Source organism: Elaeis guineensis, chromosome 11 (genome assembly GCF_000442705.2).
Source record: "Elaeis guineensis isolate ETL-2024a chromosome 11, EG11, whole genome shotgun sequence".
In the NCBI taxonomy this organism is placed as follows: Eukaryota; Viridiplantae; Streptophyta; class Magnoliopsida; order Arecales; family Arecaceae; genus Elaeis; species Elaeis guineensis.
In genome coordinates this window covers 98,634,442-98,653,499 of record NC_026003.2, presented here as the reverse complement: position 1 = coordinate 98,653,499, position 19,058 = coordinate 98,634,442, and the positions used below count along the sequence as shown (strand labels likewise).

At 38.5% G+C, this 19,058-nt stretch overlaps 1 protein-coding gene and 1 pseudogene across 1 annotated transcript; both read right to left on the bottom strand.

Moving 5' to 3' along the window:
* Positions 1–4,935: 4,935 nt before the first annotated feature.
* On the bottom strand, positions 4,936–5,542 carry LOC140852567 (uncharacterized; annotated as a pseudogene).
* A 6,830-nt stretch (positions 5,543–12,372) lies between these two features.
* On the bottom strand, positions 12,373–14,208 carry LOC105036785 (UDP-glycosyltransferase 73C3). Its single transcript, XM_010912520.4, has one exon. It carries the CDS (start codon positions 14,027–14,029, stop codon positions 12,530–12,532), a length of 1,500 nt encoding a protein of 499 aa, XP_010910822.2. The 5' UTR covers positions 14,030–14,208; the 3' UTR covers positions 12,373–12,529.
* Positions 14,209–19,058: the final 4,850 nt, after the last annotated feature.

The window sequence follows — 19,058 nt, the reverse complement described above, 5'->3', positions numbered from 1 at the left end:
GCCAAACTCTCTTGATCTCCCTAGAACCGATCACAGCCATTCGATCTGACCGACTGAGCTCTTAGCCATTGGATAGTGCAAATAGGACCGTCGGTCCATAGAAACCTCCATGGACCATGAGAAACGGGCCTGAAAATGGAGCCGGTCTATCGTGGACCATATGAAACCCATGTGGAAATGATCTATCGATCCACACGGCATACCACGGACCACCAGCTCATAGTGAGCCGCGTGAAATAAAATCGCTGTGGGCCGTGCCCGTGCCTGCGCTCATTGGGCCGACCCTTGCGCACTCGCACTGAGCCGTGCTCCTACTCCACCATTGATCTCCATCAGCCCGTGGGCCCCTCTGATAGTCTATAGACGGTACCAACCTCCATGCTGGCCTTCTATCATGCATATCTTCTCCGTCTGGACTCCGTTTGGACTGTTCTTAGGCTCGTTAGACTCTGTTCATCGTCTTGAATCTCATTCTAAGCTTATTATAAATCGAATCTTGAAATATTTTTTTCAATAGGTACGAATATATGGGGATTTTTATTTGCCTGTAAAGCTTGCACCACCAATTCTCTCTTTTCTTTTAGAATCGCATAGCATTGGTCGAATTGGAGATAGAGTTTTGAGCATTGGAAGCTATTAGTTATTAGTTAGTTGATTTTCTAATATCAAATGGATGTTTGATTTTATAAACTTTATTATTTGATAATAATGGATTCATTTAGTTGGTCCAATATAGTTAAAACTTATGATTGATATGATGCATTTGATTTTTACGTTCTATAAGTTTTACCTGATCTTTAAGGCTTGCACTAGGGTTCATGCAACTGTGTCATGTGGTTGACATAAATGATAGGTTTGGGATGTGATATGGAGGGCTATGCATGCCCTGATTGCCACCATGCCACCCATCTCAGACATGGAAGTCTTTTATATAATCTTCCTATCTAGAGTGCACTATAGTACTCTGCACCATTGTCGACGTAAAAAACAACCATTTTCAATGCTTATAAACATCGTAAAATAACCTCTTGATGCTTTCAAATGCATCAAAAAAGCATCCATAAGTGAAAAGTAAAAATTAATATTTTCGATACTTTAATATTGCATCAGCATCTATCAATGCTTTTAAAAAGCATCGACAGCTAACAATGCTTATAAGCATCGATAAGTTTTTTAAACCTGTTGATGCTTTCTAAAAGCATCGGTAAGTTTTTTAAACATGTTGATATTTTCTAAAAAATATCGATAAGTTTTTAAAATTATCGATGCTATTAGAAAGTATCAGTAAATTTTTTAAACCTGCTGACATTTTTAAAAAAAGTATTGATAAGTTTTTAAAACTGCGGATGCTTTATAGCATCAGCAATTATAACCATTACCAATACTTTAAGGCATCTGCAATATTTTATTTTTAAAAAAATAATCCAAAAATAATCCTACAGAAATATATAAATATGTCCAAAATTTATAAAAAAAATTAAACTCCAACATAGACATAATAAATACTCTACATAACATCATAATCAATACATAAATCTATCCAAAATTTATAACAAAATTCAAACACCAACATAAAGTCATAATAAACATTCCATATAGAATAATAAAATCATGATTGCATTGTCCATCATGTTCATGAATTACAATCTATAATCAAATAGAAGAAAGCAAAAGAAATCTATAAAACTCAAAAAAAAAGTATAAAGACGTTAGGCAATCAGTGATCCATAGGAGCATGATCGTCATCAACTTTATAACTGCTGGAACTATCGGAAGCCTACAACAAAAATATAAAAAATTTGATAGTCGAGAATACAAAAATCATAACATAAATTAAATAATTAAGTATATAAAAAATATAAATATAGTAAGATTTGTATCCTAAAAAAGTCAATAAACATTTATAACATGGATTCTGAATCTTCATGGTGGATACAAAGTGTCATAGCTCTACCTCATCGTCTCCATTCGTGCCTCCACCCATGCCTTCAATTGCTCCTCAATCCGTGCCTCCAATTACTCCTCAATCCATACCTCTATCTATATTTTCATCTGAGCCTCGAGCATACGAATATCCATATTGTTAGAACTCTCTCTAACATCTTGAGTATATCAGTGTACAACAGATGATTGAGTGGAGGTGACTCCAACTCCATAACTCCTTACCTAATCATAACGGTCTAGTCCGAGCAACTCTATCATCACCTGATCCTCGACAGGACTGGCCTCTATAGATACTGAGAACTCGCCAACACACTCTACAATAAGAGACGAAGCTTTTCCTATATTCAAGAAAAAAATATACATTAATTTTACACTTAAAAATAAAATTATAAATCATTGTACTAAATGATTATCAATGCATACAAATATATCTCTCGACTCGTCGCTTACAAAATGGTCATCTTGATGAATATGAGTCATCCTGTAGAACTCCACCTGATCAGGCTCCTTTCCATACTCATCCATCTAAAGAAAACATAAATTTCATAAAAATATATTAAAGAATATTTGTAATGTACTAAAGATTTTGAAAGAAATATATGAAATCTTGTCTACGTTGCGTATAGCTCTTGGATCCTGATATATAAGGAACGGACAGAGCTGCTCGTGCAGCTTTATCAATATCAAAATATGCCTATAAAATAAAATAAATAGTGTGATATATCTTATATATATATGTACAATCTACATCTGTAATAAAAATAACATAAGATATATGATGAATCTATATAATTACTTGTCTGCACTTAGAGAAGCAATAATGGACAAGCTCCCTCCACTAATGAGGATCCACATCAGGAGGAAAAATACGAGCAAATCATCCTTCACTAAATCCTCTCTCTTATAGTCACTCTACAGTGCTATCTTAATTCTTTCCACTTTCGATTGAGAGACTTCAACATCCATTCATGGCATTTGGAGGGAATACAAATTTACTCTAGAACAAAGTAAAGAAAGATATTTGATTATTAAATAATATAATTAATTGAGTACAAATAATTTAACATAAATTATTAGGTCATCTTTTTATCTATACTATCCATAGAATCTCAAGCTTATATGTAGGAAGTATATTATTTCATTTAGCATAGTTCAAGAGATAAAACTGACCTTTCTGTGTAGTAATATCTAACAAGCTCATCAACAATCTGACAGCCTTATTGATGGGCTGTCCTATCTGATTATACTGGATAATGATCCTCTCACCCTCAACTAAATATCAAATATCACTGGTCCGTGTGGGTCCACATCTAGTTCGTACTCTCCCAGATACATCTACAACAAACATATAAACTAGAAAAATATATTATGAATCAATCAACAAAAATTAATACTTAAATCTTAATAGTTATAATATATAATATTTCTATATGAATGATGAAGGACCGGTCTTGGACTGCTGTGGCTGTGTCGATTGTCGAGGTATATCAGAACACGATCCACCCTTAAAAGTCTATAACTCCATATCATCAAATCATCTACATCGAGGCATGATGTCACTTAGCATTTACAAATAGAAATAAAATTTAGTTAACATAAATTATTAAATAATGAATATTATACTGATTAAATTGCTAATAAGAAGTAAGATCTACTAAACGAATATGATAATATAATACAATATTTCATACAAAATGTATATATCTTAAATATCTTTTATTAGTTAAAAATCAATCAATATTTTTTCTTTTAATATCCATCCTAACCAAACTCATAGTATTTAGATAATCAATCAAGACAAGATTATAAAGCATACACTGCATATAAGTTTCATCATCCTTTACTTTCAACCTCTTTTCCATATCATACAAGTTCCTAGATTTCGTTCTTACCATAACAATCCATTCTTTATCTTTTGAGTCTTATACAAAAAAATACTTGACAAGCTTAAGATGAAAAAATAAATAGATTATTCTTGAATAATAAAATAGTATGTATCAATCTTGAAAAATTTATAAGTATAAATCTATACGTATCTTGCTTCAAGCCTTTTAGTGAGTTTATATCCACCTAATTACATCGAAATAATATTACTTTAAATTTGTAATAATAATTTCATTCAAAAATATCCGTAAGTACACATAATAAGTATTTTCATCTGCTTCCACCATGATTCTGTTATTCTAGATTTTTTAAATTCTTTATAAACTTTTATATGAAATTTGAATTTATTAATGATAAAATCATTATATCTATTGATAATATTGTTAGAATCTCGAGCAATGAGAATTGATTCATCTAAATAGTTACTCTCCATCATCATTGGTACATAAAAAATATGATAGAATTATTAATAATTATTTGATGTTAATAAATGTATTTCAAAATTAATTTTTTTCTCACATAGATGACTAACCTATTTAAAAAGTCATTCAAGGAATAACTGGATCAACCATTATTGCTCAATCTTTGGATTGGATTGAATGCTATGATTTACTCATCTCTGAGCAACCAAAAATTTACTATAAAAAAATTAATTTATTGATTAAGAATATTACAAATGATGATAATGAAAGAAATCAACATATGACTATACTAATCTACGATACTGAGATATTATGTCACTATAAAGTAACACATAATAACAGACCTATGTCAAGGATTTTTTATCAAGAACCATACTTTCAACCTTCTCCAAAACTCTTCGGTAGTTGAGAACTTAAAAATTTTTGAGTTATCGATAATATCATAATTTTTTTGAGGTTGATTAAAAATAGTCTCTATACTTTCAAGATATTTTGAATAAAATATCAAATATTTTTTAGCAATATATACTTCCACAATTAAGCCTTTGGATAGGCTCTATTACGTACATAATCCTTTAAATCTATAAGACATTTTTAAAAATTAAAAATTTATTAAAACATCAATACAAGTACGACACTACTAATATTAACGATTTCTAAATTACAACTATAAAATTTAGCAACATCACCTCTCAATAGAATACATCCATCTATAGTATATCGGTCTACTAAATTTTGCTTTCACCGCTAAGTGAATAAGTAGATGAAACATGATAGGAAAATATTTGGAAAGAAAGATCATCTCCATACGATAAAGTAAAAATGCAACACCAGACTCTGATTGATCAAGCTCTCATAGATCAAGAACTTTAAAACATAATGACTTAAAAAAATAATAATAATCGAGAAATAATAGCAATAACTTGTTTTGGCATTGATGATCTTAAAGCCAATGAAAAAATATTTTGCATCAAAATGTGACCATTATGGCTTTTAAGATTTGAAAGTTTGTGCTCTTTGGGATTTATACATCTTGAAATATTTGATGCATAGCCATTAAGAACCTTGATATTCTTTAGAAATATTAAAAAAAGATCTTTCTCGTGAATAGACATTGTGTTATATACTGAAGGTATATAAACTTTACCATTAACATTCTCTTTGGGATAAAGCTCCTGTCCTATGCCCATTTTTTTGAAATCTAAATATGTGTTTAAGTTATCTTTACTCTTTTCATCAAGATTTAACAATGTTCCAATCGAGTTATCACAAATATTCTTCTCTATATACATCATTTCAAGATTATGTCTGAGAAGATTGTACTCCCAATAAGATAAATAAAAAATATTTTTTTTCTTTCACAACTATTTAACAACTCTATGTGTAGATACCTTTATTGTGTCATTATGATTTCGACTTTCATCTATATGATGATCATCATCATAGAAGTTGTCAGCTTCCTCAAACACCCCTGCATCAAGATTACAAGTAATGACATCCTCTATCAATCCTTTATTCATTGAGCTTTCAACGCCTTTCGTTTCTCTTTTCTTAGAATACTTAGAGATCTTATCACAATTGTCATTTATACCATACATTTGTATAAGAACTTTAGTTTCAGATAGTGGTACAGGAGCAGATCATAATTCTATAGTACTATCAAATATATCTTGTTGAAATCGAAATGGATGGTCGGCTTTCAACTATAGACGATAGCTCATATAGCAAAACTTTCCTCTATATTTTAACCAATATAAATAGATAGAATCTTCACAAAAAGGATAAGCAATATGCCTCTTTGTGCTCCATCCGGATAAATTGACATATGCAGAAAAATCATTGATAGTTCAAATAAGAGCTACTCTCGATTTGAATGTCTAACCACTGTAAATATCAAATACATCGATACCCTTCTATAGCTATTTTAATTCCTTTATTAAAGGTTACAAAAATATGTCACACTTGTTTCTTGTGCTTCACTGGAATCTCCTAAATTTTTAGCACCAAATTTCATAGCATCTCTAAGCAAACCCCTCATATCATCTTTTCTTATAGGATTTTTTTGTAGATTACTGGTTCCAATATCAAATCTATATTCTATATGTGAGGATTAATTACATGAAGATGGCAACACAGATTCTTCATAAAATATCTATTCAGTATATCCTCTTACAAAATTATTCTACACTGAAGGTTCTTCAACATTTTGTGGATCAAAAGAAGAATTATTTACATATTTATGATATGGATAAAAAATCTTCACATTTATTGATCCTTTCTCAACAGCAAATTTAATGAAATTTTATACTCCTTCAAAATATTTTTTATTAGATCTTGATTTATTTATCTAACTTTTGTCTATTATATGAGAATAATATCTGAATAATATTTTACCTAAAAAATTATATAAATAATATATTAGTTGAGCTGTCCCCATAAAAAAATAAAAAATTCAATCTCATATATTGTTATGTTAACACAAAGTCACAACTCTAGTTCAATCAATTTGCTTTCTCTTAATAAAATAAAAAAACGAGTCTCTATTTTAATCAAAAACAATAAGATAGTTATAGAATATACGGCAACAATAGTCTAAGCAGTTAATGATTAACAACTAGTTAATTGAAACAAAAATTTGACATAAAAAATAGAGGATTTTATCAAAATCTATGAGACAAATAATATAAAAAGCATAAAATACGTAAATAGTGGATCAACAATTGCCTTTTTCTAAATACATAAGTTTGATTAATATAACAGCATCCTATATTTCTATTGCAAACATACCTGTTATGGCGATTACAAGAATAATTAGAAAATCAGGTATTTAAGCAAAATCATAAATGGAATTCAGGGATCTGGTTCTAAAAGCGTAATAAGACCAATTATGGTTGATTCTTGCCATGACATTGTGCAAAACTACCGTTACACATAAATGTTGTTTAAAATTGATTATTCAAGTGGTTCTTTAATACACTATAAATATAGCATATATTCAATGCTTAATCTTCGTTCGAGTCATCTTTTGCCTGGATATGGTTCAATAAACTTATGTAATTCTCCCTTACTTCTCACCCTTATACTGGTTTTCGCAAGCTTCATCTACTTATTTGCAAAACTAGCTGCATAGTTTTAGCACATATCCACTAAAATACCTCATCTATGTTGGCATGTTCATGGTGCCACTTAACTTCAAATGATGTGACTTGCAATAAAATTTGATCAAAAAGTTATCTCATAATATTTCTTTCCTAGTTCCAGTGGCATCTTGCAATTGTTCAATTCCTAATGGAGTAGTAAAAATAATCTGTTTTGTGAAGGTATGGTCCCTATGTCCTATATGGAATTATGGAATATAAAAACGCTCACCACTTACCAGTCTAAACCAACAAAGTGTAATCTGCATTATATGATGAAGGGAAGAAATTTATAATCTGACTTGTTTGCAACCCACAATCACATATAATGAAACATCTAGAAGAGCATATTCATGGTGCCTACTGATCTACCCAAACAGAGAGTACTAGCATCAGCATTATATGGCAAAGCCACTGTGAGCAGGAATTTCATACCCCAATTAGCTCTCATCCTGCAATCATATATAACAAGAAATCTAACAGGCCATAATCTTGATGTCACAAAACTAAACAAAGCAGAGAATTGGCATCTTCCGTATGCGGCAAAGCCAAAATTTGGGCAACAAATTCATACCACTACAGTAAAATGGTTAAATACTGACTCTATCTATTAAGTACTGCTCCCGCATTCACCACCACGCCCTCTACCCCGTCTCTCTCTACAAATACCTCACTCCCTCGCCGCCTTCCCTCTCATCTTCTTCACCATCTCCTTCCTCCTCTCTCTCCCTTGGAGGCGCCGTCCCGATGACGACATGTTCCTGTTCCCCACCAAGTGACGGTGGCAATGATGGTGGAGAGCTCTGCTACGTCGTCTCCCTCGTGTTTAGTCACCAGTTCTTCGCCGTTGGATGGGGCGTTGATGGAGCGGATCTCGAACCTGGAGACGTTGTTGGGGCTGGAGGATGAGGCGGTGGAGGGTGGGGGAAAGTACGATCTCGGGCTGCGGATCGACATCTGCTTCACCTCTTGATCACGATGGACGGCTCGGATTTCACTTGGTGATTTTTATGCTCTATTATCTTGCTTTATTAAGTTTGAACTCATAAAATAGAAATAAAATAGCATTGATGTAAATATTTTTCGATAGACGGCTCAGATTTCACTTGGCATTTTCGTACGTGTCTGGGGAATGAGATTGACATGTACGTCGATGCACGTCCCAAGCATTCTTTTTTTCTGCTTCTGCGAAGTATATTATTTTGACGCGCTATTTCTTTTTCACCAAGTCGTCACCATTTTGCCAACCTCCGTGGATAACTCGTTACGTGGCAAAGATAGGTAAGTTTTTTTTTGAAGGATTTGTTGGGAAAACTTTCATCAGCTGGCTTCAAATCGCTGGATTATAGGTCCGTATTTTAATAATCGCTGATCCATATTTTCATAACCGCAGACGCTTTAAATTATCGGTACCGGAAACAAATTGCCTACACTCTAAAGCATCGGCTCTGGTCCACTGGAGTTGATTTTTCTAATCCGTCTTTTCTTTCATATTAGAATAGAAAATATATCGATGTGATACAAAAATATTTAAATATTTATTTTTATTTTTTATTTATTAATATTTTTTTAATTTTTTTAAAAAATTGAAAAATTATTTTACAATGCTTATAAGCAAAGACAGTACTTGTATAATACGTTAATGATCCAATATACTGTAATGTACTTTAGTTAGCTCCTATCTAGCAAACATATATGATGGAAAACCTGGAAAGATATTATCTTGACACCAATGATCTGAGCAAATGCGTCACATTATGTTATGAAGCCAAGATTCAACCATGAAATTCACACTCAAAATGGCTCCCTCCAGCGATCAAACCAAATTTTAATTATCTAAAAGCCCCATTAATATCAACAGTAAAGGCAGAATTCTTCGATGATATTTGTCATTTAGATGCCATGTTGCAACCGATTTGATCCACTAGACCTTCTTGATTGCACGGTACCATAGCTTACTTTAGTTCCAATTTAATAAAATAGGATTTCTCTGGATCAGAGATGAATTATCTCTCCAAATTATATTGACCAATCACGATTGTTGTTGGGTATAAAATACCCCCCAATCGAGTTCGTATCAGGAGTGACCACTCGAGGATTCTACCGACGTCCGACCAGTAGGGCGACTTCAATTGCACGTAGACTCCGTCCCCGACTCCGACTGTAGAAAGACTTCGTCCGGACTCCTACGGAAGCCGGACTTCGTCTCCGACTTCAATTGCAGGTAGACTTCGCCCGGACTCTTACGGGAGCCGAACTTCGTCTCCGACTCCGGCTGAAGGAAGACTTCGCCCGGACTCCTACGGGAGCTGGACTTCGTCCTCGACTTCAATTGCAGGAAGACTTCGTCCGGACTCTTATGGGAGCTGGACTTCGTCCCCGACTTCAATTGCAGGTAGACTCCGTCCCCGACTTCGACTGCAGGAAGACTTCGTCCGGACTCCTACGGGAGCCGGACTTCATCCCCGATTTCAATTGCAGGTAGACTTCGTCCGGACTCCTACGGGAGCCGAACTTCGTCCCCGACTCCGACTGAAGGAAGACTTCGCCCGGACTCCTATGGGAGCTGGACTTCGCCCCCGACTTCAATTGCAGGAAGACTTCATCCGGACTCCTACGGGAGCCGGACTTCGTCTTCGACTTCAATTGCAGGTAGACTTCGCCCGGACTCCTACGGGAGCCTAACTTCGTCCCCGACTCCGGCTAAAGGAAGACTTCGCTCGGACTTCTACGGGAGCCAGACTTCACCCCCAACTTCAACTGAAGGGAGACTTCGCCCGGACTCCTACGGGAGCCAGACTTCGCCCTTGACTTCAATTGCGGGTAGACTTCGTCCGGACTCCTACGGGAGCCGGACTTCGTCCCCGACTACAATCGCAGGTAGACTTCGCCCGGACTCCTACGGGAGCCAGACTTCGTCCCCGACTTCAATTGCAGGCAGACTTCGTCCGGACCCCTACGGGAGCCGAACTTCGTCCCCGACTACAATTGCAGGTAGACTTCGCTCGGACTCCTACGGGAGTCGGACTTCGTCCCCGACTTCAATTGCAGGTAGACTTCGTCCGGACCCCTACGGGAGCCGAACTTCGTCCCCGACTACAATTGCAGGTAGACTTCGCCCGGACTCCTACGGGAGCCGGACTTCATCCCCGATTTCAATTGCAGGTAGACTTCGTCTGGACCCCTACGGGAGCCGGACTTCGCCTCCGACTTCGACTGCGGGAAGACTTCGTTCGGGCCCCTACGGGAGCCAGACTCTGAGCTCCTACGACAGATTCCGCATGGCTCCATCACTCTCTGGCATGCTGCAGTAACGACCACGACTCTGCTCCACTTCCTGAGACAGATTTCGCGCGGCTCCATCACTCCCCGGCAGACCACAATAATGGCCACGATTCTGCTCCACTTCCTGCGACGGATACCGCGCAGTTCCTCCACCCTCTGGCAAGTCGCGATAACGGACGTCGCTCCACTCCCCGCAACAGACTCCACGTGGCATGTCCCGGTGATGACCACGATTTCACTCCACTACTCTTCACAACAGACTCCTCCTGACCCCGAGCAGCCCATTGCCAGACGGTTACAAACCTCGCTATCAGTCTGTTGCCTCCTCCGCCTATAAAAGGGGGACCCCAGATACGTTATTCTCTAAGCTCTAATTTTTATCCCAAAAACTCTGCTAAAATATTCGTTCGAGCACTCCATTCTTGTTGAGGCAGAGAACTGACTTGAGCATCGGAGGGTCTTGCCGGAGCAACTCCAACTCCGGTTTAGACTTCTTTTGCAGGTTCCGGCGGCGACCGCGACTCCCTCGACTCCAGCTTCTCCGACGCAGGTGGATTTTTGTACCAACAATTGTAAAGAAGACAATCACATCAGGCGAACATTGGAAGGCAGTGGGGACGGAAGAGGAGGATGATTTGAGAAAAAGATTGGGATTTCAATCAAAGAGATGAGAGATAGTGATAGGCGATGCACAATAGAGGAGGAGGACAGTGGCAGAGAAGTAAAACGATGAGAAATGACGATGGGAGAGGTGGGAGAGCAGAAAAGTAGAACGTGAAGGTCAGAGCAAAGTATGATGATCGGAGCTAAAGAGTCCGCTTAAGATTGACAGCAATGAGATAGAGAATTGACTCGATGGAGAAAAGGTCTAAGATTTTTAATTGAGGATGAAGGCACCAAATAAATAGAGGAAGTTAAATTTTTACGGGGCTTCGTAGATTCATACTTTTTTTATTATAAATTATAAATATTTTAAAATATTATAAAATATCGATGTTTATAAAAAGCATCAGTAGATAGATGTAGTATTTAACATTTATCGGCGCTCCTTCCTAGCCTCGGTAATATTAAGTCACTATTTTTTTTTTCCCCTCTTTAGTGGTGTTTGGCAACCAACAATGTATTTGGCATGATGGTCTCAATTTCCAAATTGAGTTACAGCCTTCTATTTCCAAGATGGATGACTTGATGGAAATCTGCACGTGCACAACCCTACGGTGCAAAAAAGGCACCCCAGGGATCCAAACTCGAGAAAAACGTAGTCCCATGAAATTCTTGGAAGGATTCTCCCAACCATTTGCGATCCTCCGATCTTGTAGAAAGTAAAAAAAAAGGTCACTGCTCAAACCTCAATAGATAAGATTTTATTCCTTTTATTACTCTTATCTAACTCACCTAACCGGAGGCCCCAATGCCAGACAATTTAATTATGGGAGTAGAGAGTGATTTATCACATATTGTTTTTGCACTATTCAGTTTCCACAAACTACTAGTCAACCATCCTTGTTCAACGTTGCTCTTCGCTCAAATTTTAATCATAGTAACACTGTTACTCGCAGCACATCTCCTCTGTCATAATAGTTCAAATAAATCTTGGCTTGCATTTTAGTAAATCTTTTTAAAAATCTCCTGATTTTCTTATCATTATTCTTGCTTTAAGGAGCTACTGCAGACATCAATAGAAAGAGAGTTGTCAAATATGATCTTAATAACTTCTCAATACAAGTTTATTTATTGAAAAAATCAACACATCAAATCTTTCATCAGAGTAAATAAATAAAGCGACAATGAAACAACCCCTGAGGCCTTCCTTACAACAACGAAGCACCCCATATCTTTAAAAAAAGGAAAAAAATTCTAAGAAGTCATATGCTCAACAGTACTCTTTGCAGCATATTCTGCTACATATTGAATTAAGTTTGTCATGTTCGAGTAAGAAGAGCCACCCTTCTCCATAGCCTTCTTTGCTTTCTCTCCCAACTCCTTAGCCCTCCTCTTCCTCTCCTCCCCCTCCTCCCCTCCATCCATCAATCTCTCCACAGCCTTGGCAACATCCTCCCTTCCCACCAACACCCCATCCTCTCCCCCTCGTCCCCACTTCGTGGCAGTCCTCACCCCGACCGCCACCCCAATCCCCAGCACATCCACAACCAAGTTCTCATTCAGGAATTGCTCCGAAAAGAGAGGCCAAGTAACCATCGGCAACCCCGAACTCACGGCCTCCAGAGTCGAGTTCCAACCGCAGTGCGTCACAAAACCTCCGACCGCCGGGTGCGCCATAATCATCACCTGCGGCGCCCACCCTCGGATCAGAAGACACCTAGAATCACCATTCTTCTCAAACTTTTCCAAGAGCCAATCCTCCACCTCCTCCGAAGACCTCTCTCCTTCCCTGACCACCCAAATGAAAGGCCGGTTCGACGCAAGCAGACCCGAGCCCAGCTCCATCATCTGCGCTGGTGTAAATCTACCCATGCTACCAAAACTAACATAAACTACAGACTCTGGCTTCTTTGAATCAAGCCAATTCAAGCACCGCATTTCGTCGAACATGGACTGGTTACCTCTCTCCACCATATCCGACCTCCCCTTGTTATACAACGACACCGGCCCGACGGTCCAAACCTTCTTCATAGTGGCAGCCTCTAGCCGTTCAGAGTATCCGAGCTCCAACTCATCAAAACTATTAACAATCTCTCCATCCATGGCCAGTTCCCCTTCCCTCACCTCATCGCACATCTCCTGATACTGGGGTAATAAATGGAAATGCATCGGCAGTTGCTCTCTTGTGATCTCGAACCGATGAGGCAAGCCGGGCAGCACGAAGGGCTCGGTAGGGGAGGACACGGTCTCATGAGACTTGTAAAGATGGAGGTTGTGTAAACAAAATAGAGAGAAGCAGCTGAAGCCATGGAAGAGAAACCAAGGAACCCCGAACTCCCGAGCAATCACGTACGTCCATGCGAAGCACATGCCGGCTATGATGCAGCTCGGGGCAGGTTTCAGCTTGTGGAGATGGTGCACGATCTGTTCCCTCAGGAGCTTGGATGCATTGTAGAAGGTGGTGATCATGGCTGTGGAAGTGATGCTGTCCATGTTCTCGCAGCCCTCTGGTAAGCCCACCTCCGTGGTGGGGAAGTGGAGGGGGATGAATTGGATTGGATGGGTGGAATGGGAGATGCGGTCGATGGTTGGTTGGATACGGGAGGCATTGGCTGGAGTTGTGAGGACGGTGACGGTGACGCCGTGCTCGGCGAGCAAGCGGGCGATGTCGATCATGGGGATCATGTGGCCTGGGGCTAACCATGGGAGCAGAACAAAATGGAGGTTTTGATGATTGGAAGTGCTAATCTCCATGGCTGTTTTCTTTGAGCGGAGTTGGGAATGAAAGTTGGAACAATTTACTATCTTCTGAGAATGGGATGAAGGTTTGCTTCTGGCATGGAAACAGATGCAATGTAATACTTATAGGTCAGATGAGGCAGTTGGAAGTCTCCTAGCAACTAGGATCGATCTCTAATTGAGTAAACAAAGGCTGGATGAGTTTTTTGCCTTAACGCAACCCCTTTTGAATGGAGCTATGAGCACATCATGACAGTTAATTTGTGTGGGCACAAATCAAGTCAACCACCGCGGTGCTTTCAACGCATGGCCAGACAACTACGGTGACATTATCTATCTATGCTTTGGCAGTTTCACATCAAATCAATCTCCGATAGCCTAGACGCAAAGTTGTCAAAGATATCATAAATGTAAAACATATTAAAGATTGATTTTTTTTAAAGACATTAAAAAAATTTGGATATTAATTATAATATAAAAATATTTTTTTAATATTATTTTTTTAATATTTATTTTCAAATCTACGTCTCTATCTAATTTATTTCTCAAAATATGGTAGGTTGGTTGAGTGGAATCCAATGCAGCCAAATAACATGTTTAACATGTGATTTCAAGTTAAGATGGTATCCCATCGTCGATATTTTAAAATATAAATTAAAAAATAAAATTATATATTAAAAATATAATTTCACGATGAAATCATATTTTTAATATGTGATTTTTTTTTTCTCACTCTCTCTTTGTATTGAAAGTTTTTTTTTCCACTCTTTGCACCGAGGGGCACGGACGGAGGACAGAAGAGGCATGGGTGAAGGATGGAGAGGGAGGTTTGGTGGTCACATATTTGTCGGGGCCCGAGGGGAGGGGAGGGGGTGGTGGTCGCATAGAGTCGGAGATGGACGACGGGTACGGTACGGACGGCGATGGAATAGGGCCGTGGCGAGTGCGGCACGAACGGCCACAACCTAAGCCTCACGAGGGGAGAGAGAGGCGGAATGGGCGTGGGGCCTAAAGGAGACTGCATGGAGGAGCGACGGTCGAGCAGAGATGCTGCCGGTGGTGCACCGAAGGGGGATGGGTGCCGGTTGGCCGCCGATAGAGGAAGGCAGAGGATCTACTGAGGGGAGAGTGAGGTGGAAGGAAGGAAAGGGAGAAACGAAAAAAAAAGATTAATAATAAAATATTATTATTTGATGAATAATAAAATATTATAATTAATCAAACAATAATATTTTATTGTTCATCAAATAATGATATTTTATTATTCATCAAATAATTATAATAATTTATTATTAATCAAATAATAATATTTTATTATTCAACAAATAATAATATTTTATTATTAATAAAATAATTATATTTTTTATTAATTTTTTTTAATATTTTTTTTTCGTTTCTTTCTTCCCTTCGTTCCACCCCACACCCCCCTGGCCGATCCTCTGCCTTTCTTTGCTGGCAGCCAACCCGCACCCACCCCCCTTCGGTGCACCATCGACGGCACCTCCGCCCGGCTGCCACTCCTTTACGCCGTCCCTCCTGGGGCCCGCACCCATTCTACCTTGCTACCATGGCCGCCTCCTTCTCCCCTTGCGAAGCCCAGGTCGCGGCCATCCGCATCGCACCCATCGTGGCCCCACTCTGCTGCCGTTTGTGCCGCACTCGTGGTCCACCCCTAGCTCTACACGACCATCACCCCCCTCCCCTCCCCCCTTGGGCCTCGGAGAACCCGCACACCATGCGACCACCAAACCCTCCCTCCCCCATGGCCCCCGGCGAACCTGCATCCCATGCGACCACCATCACCCCTTCCCTCCGGCCCCGGCCTTTCCGTTCTTCACTCGTGCCCCCTCTATCCTCCATCTGCACCCTCGGTTTAAAGAAGCGGAAAAAAAAAATCCGATACAAAGAGAAGAGAGAGAGAAAAAAAAAAATCACATGTTGAAGATGCGATTTCATCGTGAAATTATATTTTCAACATACGATTTTATTTTTTAATTTATATTTAAAAATATCAACCGTCAGATGCCACCATAGCTTGAAATCATATATTCAATATGCTATTTCATTGCATCGGATCCCACTCTACCAAACTACCATATTTTAAAAAATAAATTAAAAAGAGGGTTGGATTTGAAAATAAATATTAAAAAATTAATATTTAAAAAAATTTTAGAAGTGTTGGGTAACAGAGAGAGATTGTTGGTTGGATCAGATCAGATTGAACAGTCCGACCAGAAATCAATGTGGTCAAATACGGACAAACAACAAAGAGCAGGGAAAAGGGAGCGAAGGCTATGTTCCTTTCTGGTGGAACTAGTCCATCTGGAGACTTGGTCTAACTAAAAGTTTTGCTGGACGGTGACTGTTAGGAACGTTTGATGGTGTCATGGCAACCGTCATTGTGCATTGACACGTCCACAGGTAATGCCCCACTGTGAAATAATGACAACACAAGCCTATGAGGGGAGGACCAGATATTTCTTATGTACTGTTTGCAGGTTGTTTATTGGTGGTTAAAGCAACGATCAAAGATGTGGCTTGGTATTAAAGCAATTATAGAAGCATATTACTCATTATCAGGACAAGTTTCAAATTTGACAAAGTCCCAATTAATGATCAGTCCAGCTACTCCAGTCAGAATTAAACAACAGATTAGAAGTCTTTTGGGGATCAATGAATGTCAGGGTAATGGAGTGGATTTCTAGTTGGAAATGGGAAGTGCTATCAATGGCTGGTAGTGCTATCAGCGTTGTCATCTATATCCTTATACATCTTTTCCGGCAACTATGTGCCAACTGCTACTTTAAATAGGCTGGAGAAGGAATACAGGGCTTTTCTCTGGGGTCATACATCAGATCATAGAGGTTTTCATCTTATTGCTTGGGAAAATATTAGCCAACCAACCGATATGAGAGGATTAGGTATTACTCCATTATGTATCAGAAGGAAAGCTTTCCTGTGTAAGTTAGCCAGTCAAATTCTATTTAATACCTGTTCTCTGTGGGTTAAAGTGGCTAAGTACAGGTTCTCAGGTTCTTGGGTTAACTATAATAAGCCCAGGAATTGTTCAGCTATATGGAGGAAAATAGTTGACTGTGGAAGGGTTGTTCAGCATCACTGTATCTGGTTAATTGGGAGTGGCAATGAAGTAAATTTTGTTTCTGATCCTTGGATTTCAGCTGTGCCTATAGCTGAGTGGCCTACCTACATTAACATGAATTCAAAAATTGGTGATCCAAAGGTGAAAGATCTCATTACTCCCTCTCAGCAATGGAACTTGAGCCTTATCTCAGCAGTGATGTCCACTGAAATGATGACTCAAATTAGCAAAATGCCCTTATCGCAAGCTAGTTGGCCTGATCAGTTATTATGGGATCAAAATTATTCTAGTGAGATAAGACTCAAGGGTATTTATTCCATAATTTGGAAACCTCAAAATTCCTTGAATCAGAATGTTGAATGGTTATGGAAGTTAAATGTGCCTCCGAGAATTAAAATATTCTGATGGAAGGTTATCTGGAAATCCTTGCCCTACAAAGGACTACTTATGCGGAGGGGAATTATGGATGAATCACTTGCACATTGTGACCTCTGTCCAGATATTATGGAGGATACGAATCATGTGTTAATTGAATGCCCTTATGCAGCTGCTTGCTGGGATTTATTGAAAAGGTGGCATGCGATAGATAGTCTTCCAAGCTCTTTGCCAGGTCTGGTAGATACTATGTCTACTGCCCAGGTAGAGAGAAGAAATAAAGCAATGATAGCCGTTACTGCTTGATTAATTTGGATTGATAGGAATGGCAGGGTGTTTCAGAATTATGCTGCTTCCTCATTTCAACAAATGAGACAGGTTTGTTCCTATGTTAACTGTCAGAACAGAACCAGCAATCATGTGGATCTGGGGACTCTATCGAGGCACTGTGGTGATTTAAAGATGCTCACTCAGGGCAATTCATCCTATGTTGCTGTCTTTTGGTCACCTCCCCCCTCTGGATATGTCAAGATTAACTTTGATGCGGCTGTGTTGACAGATAAGGTGGCCGTAGGCTATATTATCAGAGATTGCAATGGAATTCTTATTAGAGCAGGGGCCAAACAAACATCTGTTTCTCCTGTTAATTAATTATGCAGAATTAATTGCAGCCTGGTGGGGTATATTTGTTGTAGTGGTAGAATTGCACTCATATAATATCTATCTTGAGCGACATTCCTTGTATGCTATGTCTCTTATCTCTAATCAATCAAATATTAAAAAGGTTGAGTATCCTGTATTACTGGATATTTTGCACTGGAAGAATTGCTGTAGGAATTTTAAAACTTCTCGCATATATAGGGAAGCCAACCGTGCTGCAGATTTTATTGCAAAGAAGGTGCTGCAGGGTGATTTGTATTTAAACATCAATGATATTATGTTTGATCGCCTGGATACAATTTTGCAGGAGGATAGGACAGGCAGAGTGATGAAGAGAAGAAGATAGCAAATTCATGCTTGCTTGCTGCTATCTGCCCGTGACCATCTGGGAGTAGATCTCTTGACCTGTTCTAGATCTTGAGCCCATCTTTAGTGTGGTTTCGCCAAGTCGCTTTGGGTGCTCACCGTAGGAATGGTTGATCCGATCTGCGGATCATCTCTACAAAAGGTATCATGAAAAATACGGCAAAATCAGAAATCTACCCCTTCTTTTTCTCCGATGCCCACCCTATATGATTTTTTGTTCAGTGATGCTTTCTAGTCTGGGACTCAAAATTTGTCACTAACCTTCATTTATTTGTGAGTACATTTGCATCAAAGTTTTAAGATTATTTAACTTAGGTCTGTCACTAATAACCATCTGCACTACTTCATCGTACAATAAAGACGAGAAGAATTGCGTAGGCTGCCCTTTATTTAAGAATATCATTTTTTCCTAAACATTCATAAATGAGCCCCTTGCTCATGTCTAATGAAGATTGCATTTAGGTTAAGAATTGGAATAGTCACCCATTTGTCCCTTAATTTATTTGCTTGTCTTTTTGTCAGCGTCCGCAGTGGGATTAGCTC

Bases quoted from the DNA above. Each gene is read 5' to 3' on its own strand.
- LOC105036785 (XM_010912520.4), bottom strand. From the start codon at position 14,029: ATGGAGATTAGCACTTCCAATCATCAAAACCTCCATTTTGTTCTGCTC.